Source organism: Arachis stenosperma, chromosome 6 (assembly GCF_014773155.1).
Source record: "Arachis stenosperma cultivar V10309 chromosome 6, arast.V10309.gnm1.PFL2, whole genome shotgun sequence".
NCBI classification, from domain to species: Eukaryota; Viridiplantae; Streptophyta; class Magnoliopsida; order Fabales; family Fabaceae; genus Arachis; species Arachis stenosperma.
In genome coordinates, this window is record NC_080382.1 from 139,267,039 (window position 1) to 139,292,806 (window position 25,768).

A 25,768-nucleotide genomic window follows, 5' to 3' on the forward strand; every position below is an offset into this window, starting at 1 on the left:
AATTTTAACTAAAAACTAATAGAAATATACTAAAAACTAACTAGATCATATCAAAAACATACTAAAAACAATGCCAAAAAGTATACAAATCATCCGCTCATCAGAAACTAAATATCCCTTTTACTTAGATGATAAATTAGTGAAAAATTTCTCTCTTTATTGGTGTCCTAAGCCGATGCAAATTTTAGATGCTCTAAGGATGGAGGAGGAGGAGTGTTTGATTCTGGAGTTTTTGATAGAATGCTTTTCATTAGAAAAATTATTGTCCATTTCTGATATGTTAAAGGTTAAAAATGATAAAGAGGCTTTGAAAACGTATATAGGTAATCTTTGGACATAGGATGAGAGTTTTGTTTTATGGGAGACCTATATCTCGGACTTACATTGTTTGTTTGTTGCAGGTGAAAAAGTTCTGAGCTTATCGTCAACGCGGATGAGGTATTTTTTGGACCAAGAAAAGAAAAATGACAAAGAAATTTCTGTTGTTGGTGTCAGGAAGGACATGGGGGTGGATGCTGCACAGTCTAGTGCTCGTTCGTTGAAGAGAAAAATAGATTCAGAAAATTCCCTTGAGGTCTTTTCTACTGCCGACTTGGCCTTTGGGGAAGATAATGAATTAAGGAAGTAGTTGCGACTTTATGGTATTGCTAGAGGTGTGTATGCTAGTCTATTTGGAATGGACGATTTCCATTGCCTGAGTTGGCCGAGAAGGTTGCACAACATTCGACAGATGTGAGGATGCTAAAAGAGGTTGGCAAAGAGGCTATAGGACAATATATGCAGGTAAGAAGAATATTTGAATAGTTTGAGTTATTTAATGTTTTTTCCTAATTGGGATGTTTGATCATGTTTCAAGTGTTTGACGCTAGGATGCTTTGTATGGGACAAACTACTGAGTTTATTGGGGTGAAAGAGAAGAAAGAGACCAACAAGGTGTTGGACCTAGAGAGGTCTCTGAAGGAGCGAGATGAAGTCGTCATTGATACGACGACTAAAATGAAAAATAAGGTGGGAGAGATGTCAAAGTTACATGATCAGATCTCGGTTTTGTAGGGTCAAATCAAAGATGATGATAATGAGAAAGGGAAACTGACTTCTCGGGTGCATGAACTTGAAAACGAGATGCTAGAGATGTTTGCGGCGGGCTTTGACCGAGCTGTTAGTTAGGTGATAGCATTTTCTCATGATTTTGACATCGTGAGCCTTGACGTTACTAAGATGGTGGTCAATGGCAAGCTTGTAGACGATGAAGCTGGTGGTGAAGCAGAGGGTGATAATGTGGAATTTGTTCAGAAAGATGATTGACTTCTTAGTAGTTTGGTTTTGTAATATTAACTGTTTATAGTTTTGATAAACTTCGATATTTTGTATATTTGGATGGTTGATATGGTGTTTGGACACTCATGTTTTGTTAAACTCGTATGTTTGTTTGATGAATGCTATTTTGTGTTATCTACATATTTTGTATTTGCTAGTGCTATTGGGTAGATAGAAATATGAAAAGGTAGTGAATATTGATTTGGATGTTTTGGCAAAACCTTCCGACGCGGAAGGTGCAAAGTGATCAGCCTCATTAAAACCTCTTCGAGAAAAAACCTTGTTTTTTTTATGGGAAAAACCTCGGTGGTAGAAAAAGGAGTACCTTTCAGCTTCAGCTTTTACATAGAATAAAAATGTAATGAAGATATGTTCCATATATTTGGAAGCTCAGTCCCTGATTCCCTGTTATCGTTTGTAGAGAATATGCTCCTTGTCTATGTACTTTTGATATTTTGAATGGTCCTTCCCATGTGGCAGCAAGCTTTCCTTGCCCTGGAGGCTTCCAAACATCTTCTATCTTTCGTATGATGAGTTCTCCTTGTTGTAGTGTCCTCGGTCGCACTCTTTTGTTGTATTTTTGTCTTATGACAATCTGCATTGCTTGTTGCCTTAGTTTGGCCAAGTTGTGTTCCTCGTCTAAGGTGTCTAGCTCGGCTTGCCTTGCTTGTTTGTTAACCTCGCTACTTGAGAGCTCAGTTCTTAGCAAACCTTGTGAAATTTCCATTGGGACTATTAAATCTGCTCTATAAATTAGTCGGAATGGTGTTTCCTTTGTTGTTGAATGTGGTATGGTGTTATAACTCCACAAGATTTTCGGAATGAGATTGGACCATTGTCCTTTGGCTTCTGTTAATTTCTTTCATAAGGCCTGCAAAATAATTTTGTTAGCAGCCTCCGTGAGCCCATTAGTTTGTAGGTGTTATACAGTGGAGAAGTGATGTTTAATATTGAGATTCTGTAGAAAATACGCTATCTTCTTATCAGTAAATTGCTACCATTATCAGTAATAATGTCATTTGGTAACCCATATCTACATATGATAAATTTCCATATGAAAGATTGTACCTCATTCGAGGTGATTCTAGCTAGTGGTTGTGCCTCTATCCATCTTGTAAAGTAATCAATTACAACGAGTAAAAATTTTACTTGACTTCTAGATATTGGAAAAGGTCCGAAGATGTCAAGCCTCCACCTATGAAAAGGCCATCCTACCTTGGACACATGTAATAGTTTGGCGGGAGTGTGGATTGCTAGTGTGTATTTTTGGCAATTGTCGCAGTGTTGTACTTCTTTTCATGCAATTATTTTTGAGTGAAGGCCAAAAGTAGCCCACTTGTAGAAGTTTTGCCACTATGCTACGTCCTTCAATGTGTGCTCCACAAATCCCTTTGTGTACTTCTGACATTGCGAGGTTGGACTCCTCGGCTCCAAGACATTTAACAATGGTTTGGACAATCCTCTCTTATATAGGTCGTCCCCAATCAAGGTGAAATGGCTCGCCCTTTTCTTGAACAACTTTGGTTCCTTTCAGATGTAGGGATGTTTATTGATTTCAAGTAGTCCACATAGGGTGTTCTCCTATCTGTTGTTTGTGACAAGGCAAAAACATGGATACCACGTATCCTTGGTTCCCCAAGTGTTAGTTATGATAAAGCTGGCGTGGTATCCAGAATTCAAGAGGTGGCTAATTTAAATAAAATATCTGTCCTATTATTATTTTCTTGAGGTATATGAGTGATCTCAAAATATTGAAAGTTTGAATTAAATTTTTTGCAATGTTTAAATATTTCTCTAAAAGGGGGTCTCTTACCTGGAAGTTACCGCTTACCTGTTGAATGACTAACAATGAATCACAGTAGACTTTAAGGTGCTGAATGCTTGTTTCTCTAGCCAAGCATAGATTGGCTAAAAGGGCTTCATACTTGGATTGGTTATTGCTTATTTTGAACAGGAATGTGAAGGACTGCTCGGCATATACTCCAGTCTTGTCTCTAAGAATGATTCCAGCTCCACATCTGTCTTCATTGGAGGCTTCGTCAATGTACAGTTCCCATACCGGGAAGACATCGTCTGATGCAGCAAATTCAGCGATGAAGTTGGCCAAAATCTGAGACTTAAGTGCCCTTTTTTATTGATACAAGATGTCATATTTTGATAGTTCTATTGACCATTTGATTAGCTGGTCTGTTAGGTCTGGTGGTGTTAGTATTTGGCGCAGCAGCTGGTTGGTTCAAACTATGATATCTTGACTCTGGAAGTAATGACGGAGTCGTCATGATGTGATGATCAGGGCGAATACTAGTTTCTCGATAGTTAGTTATCGAGTTTTTGTGTTCTACAGTAGTTTGCTAACAAAATGGACTTGATGTTGCTCCCTGCCTATTTCTGTGACAAGGGCAGAGCTAATAGCATAAGTGGAAACTGAAAGATATAAATAAAATTGATTACCATGAACAGGCTTGTGTAATATGAGTGGGGAAGCGAGAATGCCTTTGAAATCGGTGAATGCCTATTTGCATGCATCCGTCCATGTGAAGCTCCTATTCTTTCGTAAGCTATTGAAAAAATGATATGACTTTGCTGCTGCCGTGGGTAAGAAACGTGATAGAGCTGCTAGGTGTCTAGTTAATTGTTGTACTTGCTTGACATTGTTTGGCAACTTCATTTCTATCATTGCTCGGTACTTTTCTGGATTTGCCTCAATCGTCCTATAGGTTAGCATGAATCCGAGGAATTTTTCCCGTTGAACTCCAAAGGTGTACTTCTCCGGGTTTAGTCGCATGTTGTACTGTCTTAGTTGGTTGAAAAATTCCTCAAGGCTGAAGTGATGGTTCTGTTCATTTTATGATGTGACAAACATGTCATCGATGTATACTTCCATGTTTCTACCTATTTGATTTTGAAAAATCTTGTCCATTAGTCTTTGATATGTTGCGCCTACATTTTTTAGGCCAAAAGGTATCACCTTGTAGCAAAAATTTTCATGATCTGTTATAAATGTTGTTTTCTCCTGGTCTTCAAGGTGCATTAGAATTTGATTGTAGCCTGAATAGGCATCCATAAAGCTTAGCACTTTGAAATCGGATGTGCTATCAACTAACTTATCAATTCTCGACAATGGGTAGAGGTCCTTTGGACAAGTTATGTTCAAATTAGTAAAATTTACACACATGTGCCACTTCTTGAGTTCTTTTTCACCATGACTACATTCGTTAGCCATGATGTGAATCAAATTTCTCTAACAAAGCCAGCACTTAACAGTTTGTGAGTTTCTTGCATTGTTGCTTTGTTTCTTTCCCTTCTGAGGTTCCATTTCTTCTGACGTATTAGTTGGGCATTCGGGTCTAGAGCAAGCCTATGACATATGACATTTGGGCATATCCGTAGGGGTCCATGCAAATAGGTCGGCATTTGCTCGCAGCAAGGTGATTAGTCTTTGCATTTCACCTGTAGACAGAGCATCGCCAATGTTAGTATATTGTGACTCATTGTCAGTTAATTTTACCTGGCAAAGATCATCAGTTGGTGTTAGTCAGACCTCTCTATCGGATCTTGGATTGAGCTCTGCTAACGTTGGTATATCATTAGCGTTATATACCGAGTTGATTTGCTGGATTAGAGCTAAGGTTAATGGTTGGGCCTTTAATCCTGCATTATAACACTATCTTGCCTCCTTGTGATCGGAGTGTATTGTTGCAATGATATTATCCTGCACATGGAACTTAATACATAGATGAATTGTAGAAATAATAGCATCAAAAGAGTTTAAGGATGGGCGCCCTAATATAATGTTATAAGGGCTGACGCAATCAACCACTAGATATTAGATATCTAAGGTTTTCGAATGGGGATATTCCTCTAAAGTCGTCCTTAACCATACATAACCTGTTATAAGGACCCTTTCGCCAGAGAAGCCGACTAATTCTCCAGATGAGGGCTACATAGTATTCTTGCTTAGTTGCATCTTCTAAAAGGTTAACAAAAATAGTACATCAGCGCTACTTCTTAGATCCATTAGCACTTTTCGAACTGTGGCTTCCCCTATAGTTACAGAGATTACCACGGGGTCATCCAGATTCTAGCTTTTAGATTGAAAATCGGACTCGTTGAAGGTGATACTTGGCACAGAACGAGCTAGGTCATGTTGTTATGCTTCTTCCCTTGTGAGAGTTAGCATGGTTCGGTGACTTCTTTTCCTGGTTGAACTTGTAATTCCTCAGCACGCAAATCCTTCTGAGATGTAGTTTATAACTTTTCTTGTTGGGGGAGGAGGATTCAACGTAAACCATCTTACATTATTTTTCGCAGCCGTGGCTGAATTCGATTGATCTGCTGCTATGGGGAGGTTCACCGTGTCCCTCTGTATTTGGTCATTAACATATTTATTCGGTAATCCCTGTCGTGCCAGTCACTCCAAAAGGTCCTTTTCTACTACACACTCGTTAATCGTATGCCCGAACTTTTGATGAAATGCACAATGTTTATTCTTGTCAACATACTTTTGGTCCTGGTACGTTCTAGCCCTGCTAGGAGGCTTAATGATTTTGGCATGTAAGATTTCCTTTATTATATCCTCCTTTTTTGTGTTGAACTGCATGTAGGAGTCGAGTTTTGGTGTCAATTTGAATGGTTTTTTGCCATCTCGGGTGTTGCTTATTCTGCTTTGCTTATCATTGTCCCTGCGAGGTAGTGGTTTCTCCATCCTCCTAGACTCCCTTAATTCTTCAATTTCAATTTGATTGGTTGCCTTATCTCTGAACTCGGCCAGTGTTTTCGGCTTTGCTATTGCTGTCGCCTCTTGAAATTTTCTAGGACAGAGCTTGCTTTTCAAAGTATGCAAATGGATTTCTGGATTAAGATTTGGTATTTCCATTGCTGCTGTTGCAAATCTTGTATATAGTCCTTCAAACTTTCATGTTGTCTTTGCTTAATTGTGCTTAGGTAGTCTGAATCTCGCACGTAGATTTTGGACGCTGCAAAGTTGTTCACAAAGAGTCCGACAAACTCGTCAAAATTGGAGATTGATCCTGCATGCAAATTTGAAAACTAAAGTAAAGCAGCTCCATCTAAGAAAGTGGAAAAAGATCGACACAAGATAGGGTCAGAGGCACCGTTAAGAAATCATGGACTCAAACTTAGTGACGTGCACTGTGGGGTCTCTGATCCCCTTATAGGGCGTCAATGTTGTTGGAAGTGTAAATTTTTTTAGCATTTGAAAATTCATTATTTCTTCATAAAAGGGACTTGTTCTTTGTTTTTCTGTCTTATGAGGTGTTTCTCCCAACTTCACGTTTGATTCGGACTGGGGTTCTTCATTAGGGTTGCCATTATTAACATTTTAGCACTCATCATTCACCTTGTCATTATTTTGTTTGGCTGTCAAGAGGTCGGCCATTCTCTGGACCTCCGCCTATAGGAAAGCATTCATGTCTAAAAGCTCAGCATTAGTTGGAGGAGGTGGTGGAGCTATGGAGTTGTCTATCATGGTTCAGTACTATGCAAAGAAAGAAGAGCACAGGAAAAGGGTAATAAAACATGGGGTTATTTTTGGGGTGGGCGCTAAATGCTCTCGTCCGGAATCGTTCTCTGAGGTATAGCTCAGTAACACCAGTAAAGTCTTCAACTTCAAGATCCTAGTGTCAATTACAAGCTTCTCAGTGGTTTGACCTGTGCACCAGATTTACAAAAAAGATTTCAACGCTCAAATCAGTTCTTAATATCAGAGAGTTATTCTTAAAACTATCACTTGAAAGTGGTATGATTCGATACCCTCTATAGCTGCGACTGCCATCTATTTATCGTTGTATAGCGATAATTGACCTGATTATGCCATGACCGAAATGTGCTCAAGCAACTTAATGGTAACTGACCTGCGTATAAAGTGGCCGAGATGTGCGCAAGTGCTATAGAAGTGCTAGAAACGGTTATTTGATTAGGTGAAATTTTGAATATTTAACAGTTAGTTTCGAGGTATGACGTCGTGCATCTGAGTTATTTGAGTAAGGGTAAAAAATGATTTAGCTCATTAAAAATATAAAATATTTTTTTTCTTTTAGGTATTAATATAAAAAATATTTCGAAAAAAATGCAATTCCACATAAATTTGATGACAATCTAATGATAATTATTGATGGTGATAAAAAAATATTTATTATAAATATAAAACAAAATGATTATATCAATTTTAAACCGAATTAATTCTTATTTTAAATAATTAAACACAATAATTCATTTATAATTTAATTAATTTCAAACCAATTTTAAGAATATTTTGTTCCAACTCCTCGGATACTAAAAGTAGTGTCATACTGCTTTTATAAGTTGACTTTCACTTATCATCTGGCTATTATGAATAAATTTTTTTATTGATAACAATAACAAATATAACAAATATCCTGCTACATGTAAACAACTTGATTTTAAAAATTATACCAAACATAAAACTAGACGAAAATAAGATAAATATCTGTGTGTATTATAAGCTCCACATAACAAGCTTAAAATACACCTCTCTCATTATTTTAGTGCAACTATTGTTATGGATTATTTCTCAGAATAAGCTTAAACATATTCCATTGATACTCAATTACTCATCATAGTTGATGCTAAAACCTCTTCATGAACTGGCTCATCTGTTTCTGAAGCAACCTTGCTGCATCAGATTTAGGATCAAGCACATGATAAATATGCTTCTCTCCCTTGGCCTCCACAAGCTTCACATCTTTCACCCCATTCTTCTTCACAAACTCTGCATACATCACACCCCTCTCCTTCAAGAAATCCAAACCAGCAACATGCACCTCAATTGCTGGGAACTTGGACCAAATTCTCTCAGGCAAGTTTGCTTTCTCGAAATTGCAGCCGAAGTAGTCGCGGTTCGAGCCTTCCGGTATGCTTAGCTTCCAGAACATGTCATTGCTCTTCACATCTTCTGAACCTCCATCTTCCATTTCCTTCTCAGTTCTCTTCTCACTACCAAAGTAAGGGTGTATTAGCATTATTCCTTTGATTTTCACAGGGCACACCCACTTCTGAATTGTTTTCACAGCAACATGATGTGCAATGTTGGCTCCAGCACTGTCCCCAGAGAGGAAAACTCTTGATAACTCTGCTTGTTGGAGCCATGGTTCTGTGCTTGCCTATCATCAACAAATACTTTAAAGTATATATCTTCTAGCAATACCAGTTTTGCATTCATTTTTTTTCATATGTAATTTATAAACGAAGTTATATATTGTTATTTGTAGGATTTATAATTCAAGCCTCTTACTTTGAGTTTAAAGTATTCTCAACTGTTAATTTCACACCAAGAAAACTGCATGTGAGTTTTTACTCGTTATAATTAACCTTGTATTTGTTGTTATTCTATACATGTAAAAAGATTAAAACAATTATGATGTCTTTTGTTCTTTAAATACTAACTAAAGAACGAAATTTGGGAGTTTACTTGTACTACAAGATAGATGCTTACTTGATCACGAAGCCATTCAATTGCGGCGTAGCAGTCTTCATAAGCCGTGGGAAGACGGTGCTCCGGAGCCAAACGGTAATCAACAGACAGAACAATGGACCTTGAAGTGGCAGAGAATTCACCAAGAAAAACATGGTAGCCAAGCCAAGTGGTGGAGCCAATGCAAAAGCCTCCACCATGGAAATAAACCAACACTGGAAGCTTCTCTGAGGAGGAAACTGAAGGAGGAAGGAAGAGCCTTCCAGTGATGGGTTTTAATGGGTCAATGACCACATCCTTGGACCTGAATCCATTGGGATCATTGGATGGTTCCAAACATGGTGGAGCAGTTTCTGGTGCAAAGCGTTTCACAGTGCCATCAGAATAGACTTGAAGAAAATCCGGTGATTCTGCTACTAAGGACATCTTAATTCTTAAACTAGGTACAAAGAAACAAACAGGTCTTTAGATGCTTAAGGTTTGAGTTGAGGGGTACTATGATCAGATGAAGTGGGGGGTTCTATTTATACTAGACAAAAGGAACATAAGGATTAGCGTGCATGATTTTTTTATATTAAGCTACATTCTTGGTGTTTATGGTTGGCCAAAATATTTTAGTAGTAGATCTTGTAAAGGTTGGTCATGTAAATTGTGTTGTGGTATTTAAGGTTGAAAAATATCGAAGCATGGTTGGTTGGCACTGACAGAATAAAGAAAGGTAAATTTTCAGAAAAACGCGCCAGGTAGGGGTCGAACCTACGACTTTCTGCTTAGGAAACAGACGCTCTATCCACTGAGCTACAGGCGCTTATATGAATCTAGGTGTTAACAATTATGTTTTCTATAGCCTGATATATGAAAAATGTGGTTATTTCCAATTGTTCTTGAAGGAATCATCTTCATCTAGGTTCTATCAATGGTAATAATTCTCCTAAATTGTAAATTTGTGATGTATAAATGCTTTCCGTTCAAGTCTTCCTTGATGTTTTGTTTATAAAAGAGAGTAGTTTTGCATATAGTTGTTGGTTAATAGAAAGTAAGAAAGAGCTCTCTAAACTATATTGATCAATGGCTCTAGAATGTTTTTGCAGTCATTTCTATACAAGTTTGTATAAGCGCTTGGCAGATTAATCATTATCACTACCCAAGTACCCATAAGGGGGAAATTCCTTTTCTCTATACTAGTTTCCTTTTAGGATTGTAAATTTTACTCAACAATTGAGTTTGGGCTTAGTTACTACTGCGATCAAATTCCAAATATCAAAGCAGGAAAATCTTAATCGTGCATTGTAATGTTTAAGCTAAAATTCAATATTCTAATATGCTGAACAACAATACTATAAAGTATAAACGTGCATTGTAATGTTTAAGCTAAAATTCATACTTCAGTACTCAGTATTTACCTAAGCTACAATCACAAACTAGTTATAGTTTCTGTTGTCCCAAAATAAAATATTCTTTGTTCAACCTATAAAAAGATTTGAAATGCTCTAGAAGTATCACATCGGGGAAAAGTTGAATATTTTCAGTATCTATAATAACTTTTACAAGTTACATTGCTCGCCGAGTTGAGTAACGTCAACTTGTGACCCAAGTGGGGGCAATAAAATGATGGAACAAGTTCTGTGGCTAGCTGGGTTGGGTCTCAGGATGCTCTTTGCTGGCCTGCCCACTCCAAGTTGAGAGTTGGGCCACGTGGTTTGGGCGAAGGCTCGGGCTTCTTGGTTCCTAAAATGGAAGGCAAAGCGTGAGGCTGGTTTCACAGAGCAGCGAACACTTCCTACTCCCAACAGTGGAGGGATAACAGGCTGCAGTTCCTTTGGTCCAATATGGCCTAGTGGGCCTGGCTACTTGAACCATCATTTTTTTCCCCATTTATTTTAAAATTCTGTAACTCTGACTCTCCCTATGAGCATATCAATTATTACTATTAATTTTCTCACCATAATATAACTTTGATCTTAACACTCTGGATATAGTTTTTCTTTGTTCGAATTCGGAAAAGTAAATTTAGATTAAGGTTTAATAAACACTTGCTAAAAACCATGTTTGTTGGTTTCTCACAAATCCGCTACTACCATGGCAAAATTCTAATATCTTGCCACAAAATTACATTAACATCATAACATTATGACAGACACAATGAAAAAGGTTACAAGAAGATAATGAAGCAACATATGTGTCTAACATCATAAGAGAAGCATGAGATGGATGAATTATCCTTTATTTCATCGAAAAAGAAAGAGGAAAAATGGATATATAATAATGGATGAATTATCCTTTATTTTATCCCTTTAGCTGGTTTATTTGAAACATGATAAATTTTGCTTCAGTTGTTTTACACAAAAGGGTTGCTCATAGTGTAAACATTTTGAACAAGAAAGTATTTATGTACTAAAAAGGGAAAGAAAATTGATATTTTTATTTTTATTTTTCTTTAGAAATCAATTTTATTCTGTTTTAAAAATATAGTGTAGAACACTATAAACTTCTCACAACAATATTCATATGTAAAATCAGTTTACTTTGAGAAAATAATAATTATAATAAATCCTTAAAAGGGGGTATGTGACTATATGAGCTGAAGAAATATAGGAAAAAAGAGACTATTTATTCATGGAGTTATTCCTTTCACCTATTAGATCTTAGATCCCAATTTTCATAGGCGATTATTAAGTATGTTACCATCTCTACATATAATTACAATTGAACAAAACAGGTCACCAAGTTCTCATTTGGTTGCCAATGAGCTATAGCTCAAATGGCATAGTTTTCTCATCTTCACCTAGAGGTTTTTCAGGTTCGAGTTACATTCCTAACTTTGGAAATAAAAAAAAGTTCTCATTTGGTTGCTTCTGAATGTTGTGCTAACTGGAGAAAAACCTAGCAGCTTATATTTGTTGCATTCAGATGCTGGCATCATCTATTACAGCAACAAATGAATATGAGCATTTTTCTTCTGACCTTGCTTGTAAGGTAGCTACCGATGCACACCAAATAATTTCTCCACAAAACAATACCATATATTAGTATGCAGTACAAAATTATATTCATGTCTTTTCATCCATCTCTAATATTCTCATGAATATCTACAATATGCTGACAAATTGTTAACACATTGATATTAGCTACAAGTGCCAAAAAGTTTAGTTAACCAGCTAAGCAGTCCATAAAACCTAAAAAGCCTCAGAAAAATTTTGCATTAAGTGGGAAAAAGTAATCAGGCTGCATTATAATCCATCTACCATCAGATATTGCTCCACGAAAAAAGGCCAAGATTTCCATCCAATCACCCTTGATTCACAACACAAAATGGCATTGTTGAACAGGAAAGAAGAAAAGAGATGGAAAGTCAGCGGCTATCTAGTGTTATTGCCCTGATCTATGCTTGCCTCTGCATGGTTTAGAGCAGAAAGACAGCCTACTATCTTGCTTTTTATTCACAGAAACTACTAGGCTGCTCGCTCCTTGAGAGACAGTTATTTGCCTTCAATCTCCTCTTCCAGAGCCTTGCTACCGAGAGGCGGTAATGAGTATATACTTACAGTTGAGCTTCCACCCCTAATCTGCTCCAATGTTTGCAGTGCTGACGAAGTTAGTTTGATGTATGTGTTCTCCATGTTTTCAATCTCAGCAAGCTCTTTAGGGACCTGAGCTAGCGATGCTTTACTTTCATTGGTAGTTATGGAGGTGCACCCTTCTTCCGTATAATCCTCGTTAATTGATAACGATGATCCTGGAGGCCTGTTTCTGGGGAAAAGGATGCTTAGCATCACTTCACACTCCTTTACAATCTTGTTAAGCACATCAACTTTGAAGAAAGGTTGGTTCAAGACGTCTTGGATGAAAGGTAAGCGAACTAGTGCACCAGTTCGTTTATCATATTTCTTTATTATCTTCACCAAACCTATACATACAAGGGGAAATCAGATTTGAAAGAAAAGAAACCAATCATTTTAAGCATTTATCTTCAATATCCCTCCTAACCCTGAGAAATTCCCTTTATACATTGATCAAATTTCATAAAAGGTTCAAAGTTTTCATTTCCTCAAAGTATAACTACCCCTCTGCCAAGTAGTCATACTGTGTTCTGTTATCTACATCTGATATTACTTATTCATTTTGGGTTCATTCACTCCTACTTAGGTGCCAATTAGTCACAAGATCTGAGAGCCACTGAGATAGTCATCATCACAAGTGTATGAAGTAGAAGACAAATTCAAATTGCAGTCTTTCATTCAGTCATTAAGAACAAAGGAAAAAAAAAAACTAAAAATTAGAAAAGAAAATGGATAGTAAATCAACAATGCAATATATCAATAGTTTTTAGTTCCTCATGGATTGAAACAATTGGTTTTCAACAGCTCCCCAATAGAAGTATCCAAGAATCAATAGTGCACAACCTATGATTTTCCTCCCTCTGATTCATATGCCTACATATAAAGTAAACTAGGGTTCTAATTCCTTAAAAGAAAACTCAATAGCAAGTAGTCCATGAATCAAATTTAATATTTGGTGATTAGTCGTTAAATCATTTAAGCTTATTTCTTGCGGGTCCTTCCATTATCTGGCAGAGACTGATTTGAATAACTTGAAGAGTAAATCATATAGGTAAATCTATTTCCAAGGACCTGCATGCCATTTTATGTCATCTATCACATGTTAATACTATTATACTACAGTTCACCGGTTCAAAGATGACAAACAGAATCCATCACCTAAACAGTTAAACTCATGAAAAATACCCGTGTAGTTAAGTGCGCTATAGTTCTCTAACAAAACCATCTCTCCATGAAAATCCACTATTTCCCTCCCTACAGACATCAATTCTACATTTGAATCCTTGGCCTTGGCAACCCTGTCTTGCAACTCCTGAATCACAAACACAAACAAAAGATCTTTAAAATATGTCTAATCCAGCTCATAACATTTTTCTGAACAGTTTCTGCCTATCTAATAACATGCCTTGTGTGCAAGGAATTTATGGTAAACAAAATGTAAATTTCATTACGGAAAATCAAACCTATAACCCACACCCTCCAAGAATTACAAAAGCTAAACAACAAAAAGCATCCACAAACACCAAGATTAATTATTACCATGTTAAATTTCACTGGTCTTAAAATTTAGTTATTAAAGCAATCCTGGGATGCAAATTGGAGTAAACTAGCAATAAGGTGGCTGAAAAATCAACCTTGCTCCCAATTTAGCACTTGATTCAGATCAAATAACAATTCAATCTTTGAAGTGTTGAAACTCCTTTCACATCACTAGACACTAGCTTTGCCAATTGTAACAAGAACTAGTGTGAAACAAGTTTGGATATTCAAGCACATCATAAACAATATTTCTCTCAAGAGAAAACTGTCGTTGAACTATCAATGACTTAAATTATAAGCTCCAAACTTTTACTCCATTAGACATATAAGCCCCCATCCCAAATTCTTCAGGCTAACTGCACATGCCTACGTGGATGGTTAGAGGCTAACTGTGCCTATGTGGCCGTTAAGTGCAACGTGGACAGACAAATCAACCTCCATTCCCGTCAGTCAAATCAGTCCCCGTCATTTAAAGAGAAAAAGATAAGTAGGTGCCTAAAATTTTGTTTTAAAATTCTCGGATTATTCCCCCCAGAAATATGAACTGATTTGTCCCCATTGTGACATCGTGACACTTAACGGCTATATAGGCGAGCTAACCCTCACGGTCTCCAATGGGGAGAATATGAAGTGGGGAACTGATATGTCTAATAAGATTTGGGACAAAAGTGTCCAACTAAAACATCCTAAGGACTTATTTAGTTATTACTCTTCAATCAATGATTTGATTTTATAATTGAAAGCGACAACATCACAACATACACTATTATATCCTAAATTTTAGAGATGGAAAATAAACACAATATGCATAGAGATCAAGATCGGATACCTTCCATTTGATGATGTACTCTTCCTCCTTCTCAACGAAAAAAGCGTTGAACTTCTCAATCTCCAATTCCAACAGCTTCAAGAAGTCGTTGACCTCCTTCGCCACCTCCTCTTGTTCCCCATCTTCGGCGGCGCCGTCTCCGTCCAACCTGGGCCGCTTCGTGGGAGGGTTGTTATCGGCGTCCTTGGCGGGCGCGATGAGCTTCAACTGTTTCTTCAAATCCTTGTAGGAAAGAAACTTGTCGCGCCAATCAGGAAGCGTTTGCTCGATCTGGTTGTTGAGAATCTTCCAGAACTTCATGATATGATATTCCCCTTTTCAAAACGACACCGTTTTGTGTTGAATTAAGAGGATGAATGAAGGAGAACGCTGAGTGGTTGTTTCTGTTATGACGAGGGGAATTGAAAGAGAGTGGAACGGAATGGATTTGAGGAAACTAAAAAAAAAAAGGGACGCTGGGTTTGGGTTTGGGTTCCGGAATTAGAATATTCGTTGAAGAGGAGAATTGTGGAATTTCGGAATATTCTTTGTATTTCTGACACTGGTGCCAACTGCCAAGCCATCTTGTATGGGCTTCATTTCTCAATTGTATTCGTTGTAATCATCAGTGGGCTGGTACGTATTGTACAGTATTCGTGGGGGGCATGGGAACCATCATTGCTCTTCTGTCTTCACTCACTTTCGTCTCTTTTAAAAGTTAAAACGCTCACCTCTAATTGCGTTCGCTTGAAGTTATAATGGGAAAATCCTTAAGAATTTAACTGAATTAATTAAATTATTATTTAATAATCTTTAGTTATTAATTTTACATGTATATAATTTTTATATTTATTATTTTGTTTTATTTTGTCAGTTGACAAATAAATATCATTGTTAATAGATTCTAAATATTTTGCTGAGTTATTGTATTTAGGTCGAACACATTTTAAATATGACATTTATTTGATATTTATTTAATACACGTATTCTTTTATGTTTAACCATTTCTTGACGAAAAAATAAAGAAATATTTTTTATACATATTTAGACATACTTAAATACCATTAAATACCATTACGTAACTATGTATTTTTTAAATAAGTTTAAAAATAATATATATTATTATTTATTAAAAAAATTAATTTAAATATTTTATATAATTAAAAAATTAAAAATAGTTAAAATATTCTTATAATTATTTAAAAAACATTAAAATTTTATCTTTTTAAACATTTTTTTAAAAAACATTCGTTGTTGAATTTGTAGACATTTTTCTCATAATTCAAGAATAAAATTTTTAAACTCTCGTATTTCTATGTTAAAATTGATTTGAGTAAGTATGAGATAAAATTTGTCCTTTAATTAGAATCATATTCATTTTTTTGAGTCAAACTAATATGACCAATGTCATTACTATTTATAGAAACTTACTAATAAATTTTGTTTATTCCTAAATTGAAGTAGTTGTATCTATACCTAGAAATAATTTTATATTTTTGTTAGTTTAAATACTTATTAAAATTGTTAAAAGTAAAATAAATGTATAATATCTTATCGCAACAATGAAAAATTTATTGATCTTTTACAATATTTTTTCTTATTTAAAAAATAATAAAAATTTTACTAAAAAAATATATGATACAATTTATATATAAGTATTACACATGATCCCTACAAAAAAAGAGATAAACAAAAATGATGAAGAAAGAGATGCATAAGAGCCTTCTTTGCTATTATTTTATCATTCAATCCTCAAATTAGAAATTAGAAATAAAATTAAGCACGTAAGGAATATAATTTAAACATTGACAAAATTCAATATGTGAAGAATTATGATAAATTAACTTGTTTGAAATAAAAATAATAAATTTTTAATAAAAATAATTTAAATTTAAATAAATAGGAACAAAATAAATTAAAAGAAATAAAAGAGATGGAGTAAAATAACAAATAATAATAATATTTTATAGTTTAGAAAAATTAAAGAATAGAAATAATACATCATAAAAAAAAGTATTACTGAATAAAAGAATAATTAATAAAAAATGAGATTCTCTACTACTATATATTATTTTTTTTATAATAAATAAGTCATAAAACAATAAAATAGGTAAAATAAAAAGGAAGGGATGAAATTGTATTATTTTTTTTAATAAATTGAAGAAACATCTATGACTATATAATTAATGGTGATCACATAACTATTAGACAATAAATTGTAAAAAAATATTAATAAAAATATTAGATTTGATATTAAAATACAAAATATAAACAATAAATAAACATCTGAAATTTAAAATAAGAATATTTAATATTAAAGATAGATATGAAGAGGAATGTTTTATAAACAATGACTCAAATATTAATATAACAATAAATTAAATCACATAACATATATTTAAATTAATTAAATCAAATAATTAATATAATAATAAATTATAATTGTTTGGTTCAAAAAAATAAGTTAAATAAATAAATTTATTTATAAATACATCATATAAAAATTATAACACTTTTAAAAATTATTGATCAAAATACATAATACAAAAAAATTAATGCAACTTAAAACAAAATTAATTCATTTATTTCAGTCAAATCAAATAATTAATATAATTTATTAGTTTTAATTAATATGGTCAAATAAAATATTAAATAATTTAATATTTATTATAATTAAATCAAATAAATAAATAAATAATTAAAATAAATCAAATAAAATAAATAAAAATACCTTTAAAAATATGCCACGTATGCTATTAACTAAAAAAATATCATTTTAATAACACATAATTAAATACGTTTTTCTTAATATATTGCATAACTATATATTATATATTTTTTAATTAATATATATATAATCTAAAATATTTAATTAAATATTATATTTATATTTATTTCATTTTTATTTTTATTTTATATTCATTTTTCTTAAATTAATTATTTTTTAATTGTACAAAATTATTAAAATAAAATATTTACCCTTTTAATTTACAAATATTTAAAAAAGTTTAATGTTTTTAATAATTTTGTATAATTAAAAAAGTAATTAATTTAAAAAGATTAACTACAAAATAAAAAATAATTAATCATCGATATTTAATTTTTTCAATTTATTGACATTTAATAAAATTTAATATTTACTTTTTTAATGTACAGATGTTTAACAAAGTTTAATATTTATTTTATTAATTTTATAAAAAAATGGTTCATTTATAAAAAATGAATATAAAATAAAAATAAACTAATTTTAAAATATTTACTTTTTAATTTACAAAGTTTTAATAAAGTTTAATATTTATTTTAATAAATTTATATAATTATAACGTGATATAATTGGTTGCTGCTGTTAGCATTAGTAGACTTAGAATTAGTTAGTTACTGCTGTTAGCATTAGTCAGTTAGAATTGCCAGCTAGCAAAGTTGGTTAGACAGATTAAGTTAAATAGCTCTTATGTAACTATATAAAGATAAGCATGTGATGCAGAAACTGATGATGAAAAAACACAACTTTCATCTTCTCCAATTTTCTTTTTCTCCAAATTCCAATTCACCAACAGCTTCTTCTTCTTCACTGGAACTCCCTCATCTGTTCATTTCTCTCTCTCACTCCTTTCTCCAAGTTCTTCACCCTTCACCTTTGGACTCACCTGACAGAGATTGGTGAGAGTTCGAATCTCTCCAAGCACGAAATTTCACATGGTGCGGTGAGCGTGGAGGAGAGATTGTAACTCCGATCAACGAGACCAAGGGTGAAAGATCTGAATCTGAAATCAAACTGGATTCATCGATTACCTTCCTTTTTTTTCTTCTTGCTTTCGCTTGGAAGCTGTTAAAACCTAATACTTTTCAATTTCTCAATTTCCTGAATCTACATCAATTCCTTAATTGACGATGACAACTGATCAATCGATGATGACAACTGCTGCGAATCCAGCCTTTCCTATGGACGCACAATCAATTGCAAATTTTCTGAATCAGATATCTGCGATTCAAGCTCATGTGGCAAGAACTACTGTAAATCTGATGCAAGATCCAGCGAGCCCCTATTTCATCCATCCAAGTGAAAGTCCGGGTAATCCTCTCATACCTGTTAAATTGAATGCAAGCAATTATAGTTCGTGGAGCTGAGGCATGCTTTTAGCTCTGAAATTAAAGAACAAGTTAAAATTCATCGATGGATCCATTGTGAAACCGGATGAACTCGATCCACTGTTTGAAGCCTGGGAAAAGTGCAACACCTATCTGGTGTCATGAATAACTGTATCCCTCAGTCCAGAAATCTCAGAAAGTGTAATTTGAAACAACAACGCTTCAGACTTGTGGAAAGAACTGAAACGGAGGTACTATCAAGGTGACAAGTTCAGAGTTGCTAAGTTGCAAGAAGAGCACTTCCAACTCAGGCAAGGAGATGCCACTATAACTGCTTACTACACGAAGCTACAATCAATTTGGAAAGACTTGAACAATTTCAGGCCAATTCCAGAGTGCACTCATTGTGAACAATCGTGCACATGTGGACTGAGTGTGATGCGAGAATTCAGAAGAGAGGATTACACAACAAGATTTTTGAGAGGTCTCAATGACCAGTATACTGTTGTTAGATCGCAACTAATGTTGATGACTCCCATGCCTGATATAGACACTGCCTTCTCCATGTTGACACAACAGGAAAGACAATTCAATGATTGCCAAGATTCAAAGATTTTCTTTAACAAAGCAATACCTCCTTATCAACCAACTGATGACAGAAATAGAGGGAGAGACAGAGGCAGAGGAAGACACTAAGGCAATGGTAGAGGCAGAGGTACCAGAATGCAACGCACATTCTGTGACAAATCAGGACACACCATTGATACATGCTACAAAAAGCATGGCTTGCCACCCCATCTAAGGCAACGACAAACTGGCAGCATTAATTTCACTACTGCTGAACCACATGCTGAGAAGAGAAATGATTATCTCAGCCAAGTCAGTCTGGGCAATTGCCATAAGGAAGCTAGTGAGGAGCCGAGTTATGATCTCAATTCACTCCAAAAGGAAGCAATTATCAAGTTTCTCAAAGGACAAGAGGCTCAACAGCAACCTCAAGTCACAACCCAGGTTCAACACCCTCCAAATGCTACTTTCATGAATCAAGGTAAAATTGTTGTTTTAAAATATAGTAGCAATATTTCATCCTTTGTTACTACAAAATTCCCCCTCTGGGTCATAGACACAGGGGCCACTGATCATGTCACTTTTGACATGAATGACTATTATTCACACTGCCAAGTAAAGCCTATAATTGTTAGAATGCTTGATGGCAACCACACGACAAGTAGCATCATTGGCACCATTAGATTTTCTAATCAATTATTTCTTTCAAATGTGCTATTCATCCCAACTTTTGAATTCAAATTGATTTCTGTTTCAAAATTGACTGGATTGAAGTGTCAAATGTTAATTGATGATAAAATCTGTGAGATTCAAGACCAAGCTACTTTGAAGAGGATTGGAGTAGCTAAATGTGTTGACGGTCTCTATACAATGGATAGCCAACCTTTTAATTCTGTTTCTGTAACACACAATAATCATAGCATGCATAATTTAGCAAAGTTGCCGCTCACTTTCACAGCATCACTTTTCACCAATAATGGCACTGCAACTTGCACTGCATCATCAGTTCAAATAAATGCTCTTTGGCATTCTAGATTAGGTCATATCCCTCAAAATAGATTGCATGTGATGCAGAAAACTCATCCCTTCATTGATTGTAATGAGCAAATAAACCCATGTAACTCATGTCATTTAGCAAAGCAAAAACGCTTACCTTTCTCTTATAGCAATTCTGAATCTGATGCTTGTTTTTATTTGCTGCATCTTGATATCTGGGGACCAATTTCAGTCCCCTCCATTAATGCTCACAAATATTTTTTGATCATAGTTGATGATAAAAGCAGATACACCTAGATTTTTTGTATGAAAGCAAAGTCAGAAACCTCAAACTTAGTTAAAACTTTTATAAAATTTGTTCAAACTCAATTCAATCGCACTGTCAAGTGTCTAAGAACGGACAATGGTCCTGAGTTCACTATGCAATCATTTTATGCATCACAAGGCATTGTGCACCATACTTCATGTGTTGAAACTCCACAGCAAAATGGGATAGTGGAGAGAAAACACCAACACGTTTTGGGGGTGGCTAGAGCATTGCTATTTCACTCATCTATGCCTAAATGTTTTTGAAATTTTGCTGTAAAGCATGCTGTGCATATCATCAATATATTGCCAAGTCAATTTCTCAAAGACAAATCACCTTTTGAACTTCTTTTCAACCAAACACCTAACCTGTCCAATTTAAAGGTTTTTGAGTGTCTCGCCTATGCATCAACTCTTTCAAATGGAAGAACTAAATTGGACCCAAGAGCACAAAAATGTGCTTTTCTCGATTTTAAAGAAGGAACGAAAGGATTCACACTCATTGATATGAAAACCAAAAGAAATTTCACATCTAGGGATGTCATTTTCTATGAAAATCACTTTCCATATTGTGCCCATGATGATTCTAATCTGCATAATGACAATGCAGTTTCACAGCAAAATTGCAACTTTGATCCATTCACTTATGATTCTCAATACACTGACTCATTTGCTCTTAGTTCGCATCAACCACACATGCCTCAAACTCATGTTCCACCTACCCATCATCAAAACCATCAAAATCTTCAAACACCATCAAATTTGCATTCTGAATTTGTTGATCACACCCTAAATGAACCTGCACGTTCAGCACACACTGTTGAACAAACAAAAAATCTCACATCACATGCATCACATCAAAATCCACAGCCACTTGAACTTAGAAAATCTACAAGAATTAAAAGGTTGCCAGCCTATCTCAAAGACTATCATTGTAAAGTGAACAATTCAGTTTCTGGTTCCACTCATCCTCTTTGCAGGTACCCTATTTCGCAGCATATTTTCTATGATGCACTCAATCCAAAACACGAGGTTTTTTCTTTGGCTGTTTCAACAAACGTTGTACCTAGTAACTATGAGGAAGCTGCTGCTCACCCTTGCTGGAGAGAAGCTATACAAAGCGAAATTGAGGCTCTAAAGAAAAATCAAACTTGGCAAATCATAACACTCCCTCATGGCAAGAAAGCTATAGGCTGCAAGTGGGTATTCAGGATTAAATTCCTCCCTGACAGAACCATCGAAAGATACAAAGCCAGGTTGGTTGCAAAGGGCTTCACACAAATTGAAGGTGTCGACTTCATTGACACATTTAGCCCAGTGGTTCAAATGTCAACTTTGAGAATGGTTTTGGCCTTGGCCGCTGCAAAACAATGGCACATCAGGCAGCTGGACGTGAATACTGCTTTCTTGCATGGCGACCTACATGAAGAGGTCTATATGAGGCTTCCGCCAGGGCTTCAACAATCTGAACTGGAAGCAAACTCAGTGTGTAAATTGCGCAAATCGCTCTACGGCCTGCGGCAAGCTAGTAGGCAGTGGAATCTGAAATTGACTGAGACATTGAGTTCGGCTGGTTTCTCCAAATCAAAATCAGATCATTCCTTGTACACCAAAATCACAGCTCAGGGGGTTACCATCATCATGGTTTACGTGGACGACTTGGTTTTGATGGGTAATGACCTCGCTGAGATTAATTCAATCAAGCAGCTACTTGATCAAAAATTCAAAATTAAGGATTTGGGGGACTTGAAGTACTTCCTAGGCATGGAAGTGGCCCGCTCGTCAAATGGGATCTATCTTTGTCAACGCAAGTATGCCCTAGACATCCTCAAGGACTTTGGCTTCTTAGAGTGCAAGCCAGCTAGCACTCCAATGGATTACACCTCTACATCAAAATTGTCAAGGGAAAGCGGCACTGCATTAGAGGATAGAGCCCCATACAGACAACTAGTTGGCAGGCTCTTGTACTTGACCAACACAAGGCCAGATTTAGCTTACGCAATGGGAAAACTCAGTCAGTTCATTGATTGTCCCACAGATGTACACCTGCAAGGTGCTCACAGGGTGCTGCGATACTTAAAAGGATGTCTCTCAGTTGGTTTGTTCTTCCTGGCTGCCAATGATCTTAAACTCACAGAGTTCTCGAATGCAGACTGGACAACGTGTGCAGATTTCAGAAAATCTATCATTGGCCATTGCTTCTACATTGGAAAGTTGCTCATCAGTTGGAAAAGCAAGAAACAGAACACTGTTGCGAGGTCGTCCTCAGAAGCTGAGTACAGAGCTCTTGCCCTGGCAACATGCCAAGCTCAATGGCTATCTTACATCATGAATGATTTGGGCATGCCACTGACAGAGCCCATCACACTTTTCTGCTACAATAGACCAGCCATCCACATAGCCACCAATCCTATCTTCCACGAGAGAACTAAGCACATCGAGGTTGATTGCCACACTACTCGAAACCAGCATCTCTCAGGTCTCACACACCTAATGCCGGTTTCTTCATCGAACCAGTTGGCTGACTTCCTTGCCAAGGCCTTAGCCCCTGGTCCCTTCTCAAGCAACATTTTCAAACTAGGCCTTTTAGATATTCATAGTCCTAGTTTGAGGGAGGCTGTAACGTGATATAATTGGTTGCTGCTGTTAGCATTAGTAGACTTAGAATTAGTTAGTTACTGCTGTTAGCATTAGTCAGTTAGAATTGCCAGCTAGCAAAGTTGGTTAGGCAGATTAAGTTAATTAGCTCTTATGTAACTATATAAAGATAAGCATGTGATGCAGAAATTGATGATGAAAAAACACAACTTTCATCTTCTCCAATTTTCTCTTTCTCCAAATTCCAATTCACCAACAGCTTCTTCTTCTTCACTGGAACTCCCTCCTCTGTTTATCTCTCTCTCTCACTCCTTTCTCCAAGTTTTTCACCCTTCACCTTTAGACTCACCTGACAGAGATTGATGAAAGTTCGAATCTCTCCAAGCACAAAATTTTACAATAATTAAAAAAATTTTAATTTATAAAGAGTGAGTATAAAATAAAAATAAAAATTAAATAAATATAAAAGTAATATTTGATGGAATTTTTTAGATTATATATTAATTAAAAAATATAATATATGATTATGTAATATATTAAAATATAAAGTGTTAATAGATAATAAAATGTAGTTTAGTCTAGTGATAGTCAATTTTAACCTGGTCATAATTAAAAAAATATAAAATTATATAAATAAAATTAAAATAATATTTTAAAACTTAAAATACAAATCTTTATAAATATTAATAATCTAATATCAGTTCTTAGACATAATAAATTAATTTATAATAAATTAATCTCTAATATAAAATATTATCTCAATTTAAATAAATAAGGGCGATCAAAAGATTACATATTTTTAAAATACAAGTCTTTGCTGATGATGCTTGATTCTAAGATAGTGATGTTTGATAATCAACAACAAATTCAATTATTCAAGTATTCACCTCTATTATTCAGCAACAAAATTCAATCTAATGATGTTATCCAACAACAAAAAGAATTGCTCAGGTTCAGCAACAATTGTAAAAAGTCAAATACAGCAGCAACAACCACTAGATTCAACAAAAATTATAATTAAAATTTGCTCAGATTCAACAACAATTCTAATTTATTCAAGTATTCAATTTTGTTATCCAGCAACAAAATTTAATCCAATGATGTTATCCAGCAACAAAAAAATATGCTCAGGTTCAGCAATTGTAAAAAATCAAATACACAGCAATAATCACCAGATTCAACAACAATTCTAATTAAAATTTGCTTAGGTTAAACAACAATTCTAATTTGTTTAAGTATTCAACTCTGATATCCAGCAACAAAATTCAATCCAATGATGTTATCTAGCAACAAAAAATTTGCTTAGGTTCAGCAACAATTATGAAAAATCAAATACAACAACAACAACCACCAGATTCAACAATAATTTTAATCAAAATCTGCTCAAATTCAACAATAATTCTAATTTATTCAAATTTGACACTAAACCAATGAAAGAACAGGGTCAAAAATTCAAACGGAGCTCACCCGGTTGACCGGTTATGAGACCGCAACAAAATAAGAAGACGACGACGACGACGACCACCACCCAACGGAGCAGATGCTGCTTGACTGGTTCCGTCTGCTTCTGCCATCAACGAAGCAAATGCAGGAGCACAAGACCGCAACGACGAGCTTATGAGTGCGAGACCGAGAGAGTGACGAGGTGAGGCTGTGAGAGACTGAGAGTGACGACTGACGAGGTGAGGGGAGAGACGAGAGAGTGATGACTGACGAGGTGAGGGGAGAGACGAGAGAGTGACGTGGTAAGGGTGAGGCCATGAGTGAAGCCGTGGAGTGTCAAGAGAGAAGAGAGATGAGGTTGGGGGTGGGGGTTCCATTCAGACTAAATTTTAATAGGGGGGAGAGGCATCCTAACAATGCCGTTTGCAGGTTAAAAAAAAAAAACACAACCCGGGCCGGGTTGTAATAACCGGTCAGATCGAACCATTTTCCACCGGGTCTCATGCTTGTCTGGTTCAATAAGTGATTCGACTCGGCTAAATGACTGAGTTTTCGGTCAAACTGTTTTGGTCGAGCCAGATTTGATAGCTATGGTTAAAACAGTCAAAACAAAATGAATGCTAAATAAAATAGCACCTACTCAAATGAAGATACTAAAAACATCTTCTTATAAAAATTCTTGTGTTAAAAATGTATTTTGTTTGTTTAGCAACACTTTAAGAAAAATAACACTTTTGTAACACATCAAAATCAAACCATACAATTCATAATCTAATAATAAAAAAAATTATCTTCATATAAAAACAATTATAAAATCTTTATAATAGTATCCACTAAATAAAATAAGAGATATTTTAAATTATTTTAGCAAATTTTTTCATTTTTCAGAAATTATTACTATAAAATAAGATTAGAGATATATTATAAAAATAATCACGTAATGTGTGCAAAAAAGTTCAATCACTAAATTAATTATTCGTATAAAATATATTTTAATATTTGGAACATATCTAAAAGAATACACGCATTTATATATAAAGTATATGACTACTGATTTGATGACTTTTTTTTTTGTTTTGATATAACTTTGTG

General features: G+C 35.0%; 2 protein-coding genes and 1 non-coding gene across 3 annotated transcripts; all 3 read right to left on the reverse strand.

Annotated features, from left to right (window-relative positions):
• Window positions 1–7,925: 7,925 nt before the first annotated feature.
• LOC130934801 (probable carboxylesterase 17) lies at window positions 7,926–9,196 on the reverse strand. Its single transcript, XM_057864334.1, has 2 exons — window positions 8,792–9,196; window positions 7,926–8,459 (listed from the first exon to the last, which is right to left on the reverse strand). The coding sequence occupies exons 1-2, from the start codon at window positions 9,194–9,196 to the stop codon at window positions 7,926–7,928; spliced, it is 939 nt and encodes a 312-aa protein (XP_057720317.1).
• Window positions 9,197–9,505: 309 nt separating this feature from the next.
• On the reverse strand, window positions 9,506–9,578 carry TRNAR-CCU (transfer RNA arginine (anticodon CCU)). The gene has a single exon. It is a non-coding gene; the product is annotated as a tRNA-Arg (tRNA).
• Window positions 9,579–11,598: 2,020 nt separating this feature from the next.
• On the reverse strand, window positions 11,599–15,344 carry LOC130935780 (SPX domain-containing protein 2-like). Its single transcript, XM_057865667.1, has 3 exons — window positions 14,699–15,344; window positions 13,516–13,642; window positions 11,599–12,677 (listed from the first exon to the last, which is right to left on the reverse strand). The coding sequence occupies exons 1-3, from the start codon at window positions 14,996–14,998 to the stop codon at window positions 12,250–12,252; spliced, it is 855 nt and encodes a 284-aa protein (XP_057721650.1). The 5' UTR covers window positions 14,999–15,344; the 3' UTR covers window positions 11,599–12,249.
• Between the last annotated feature and the right edge of the window lie 10,424 nt (window positions 15,345–25,768).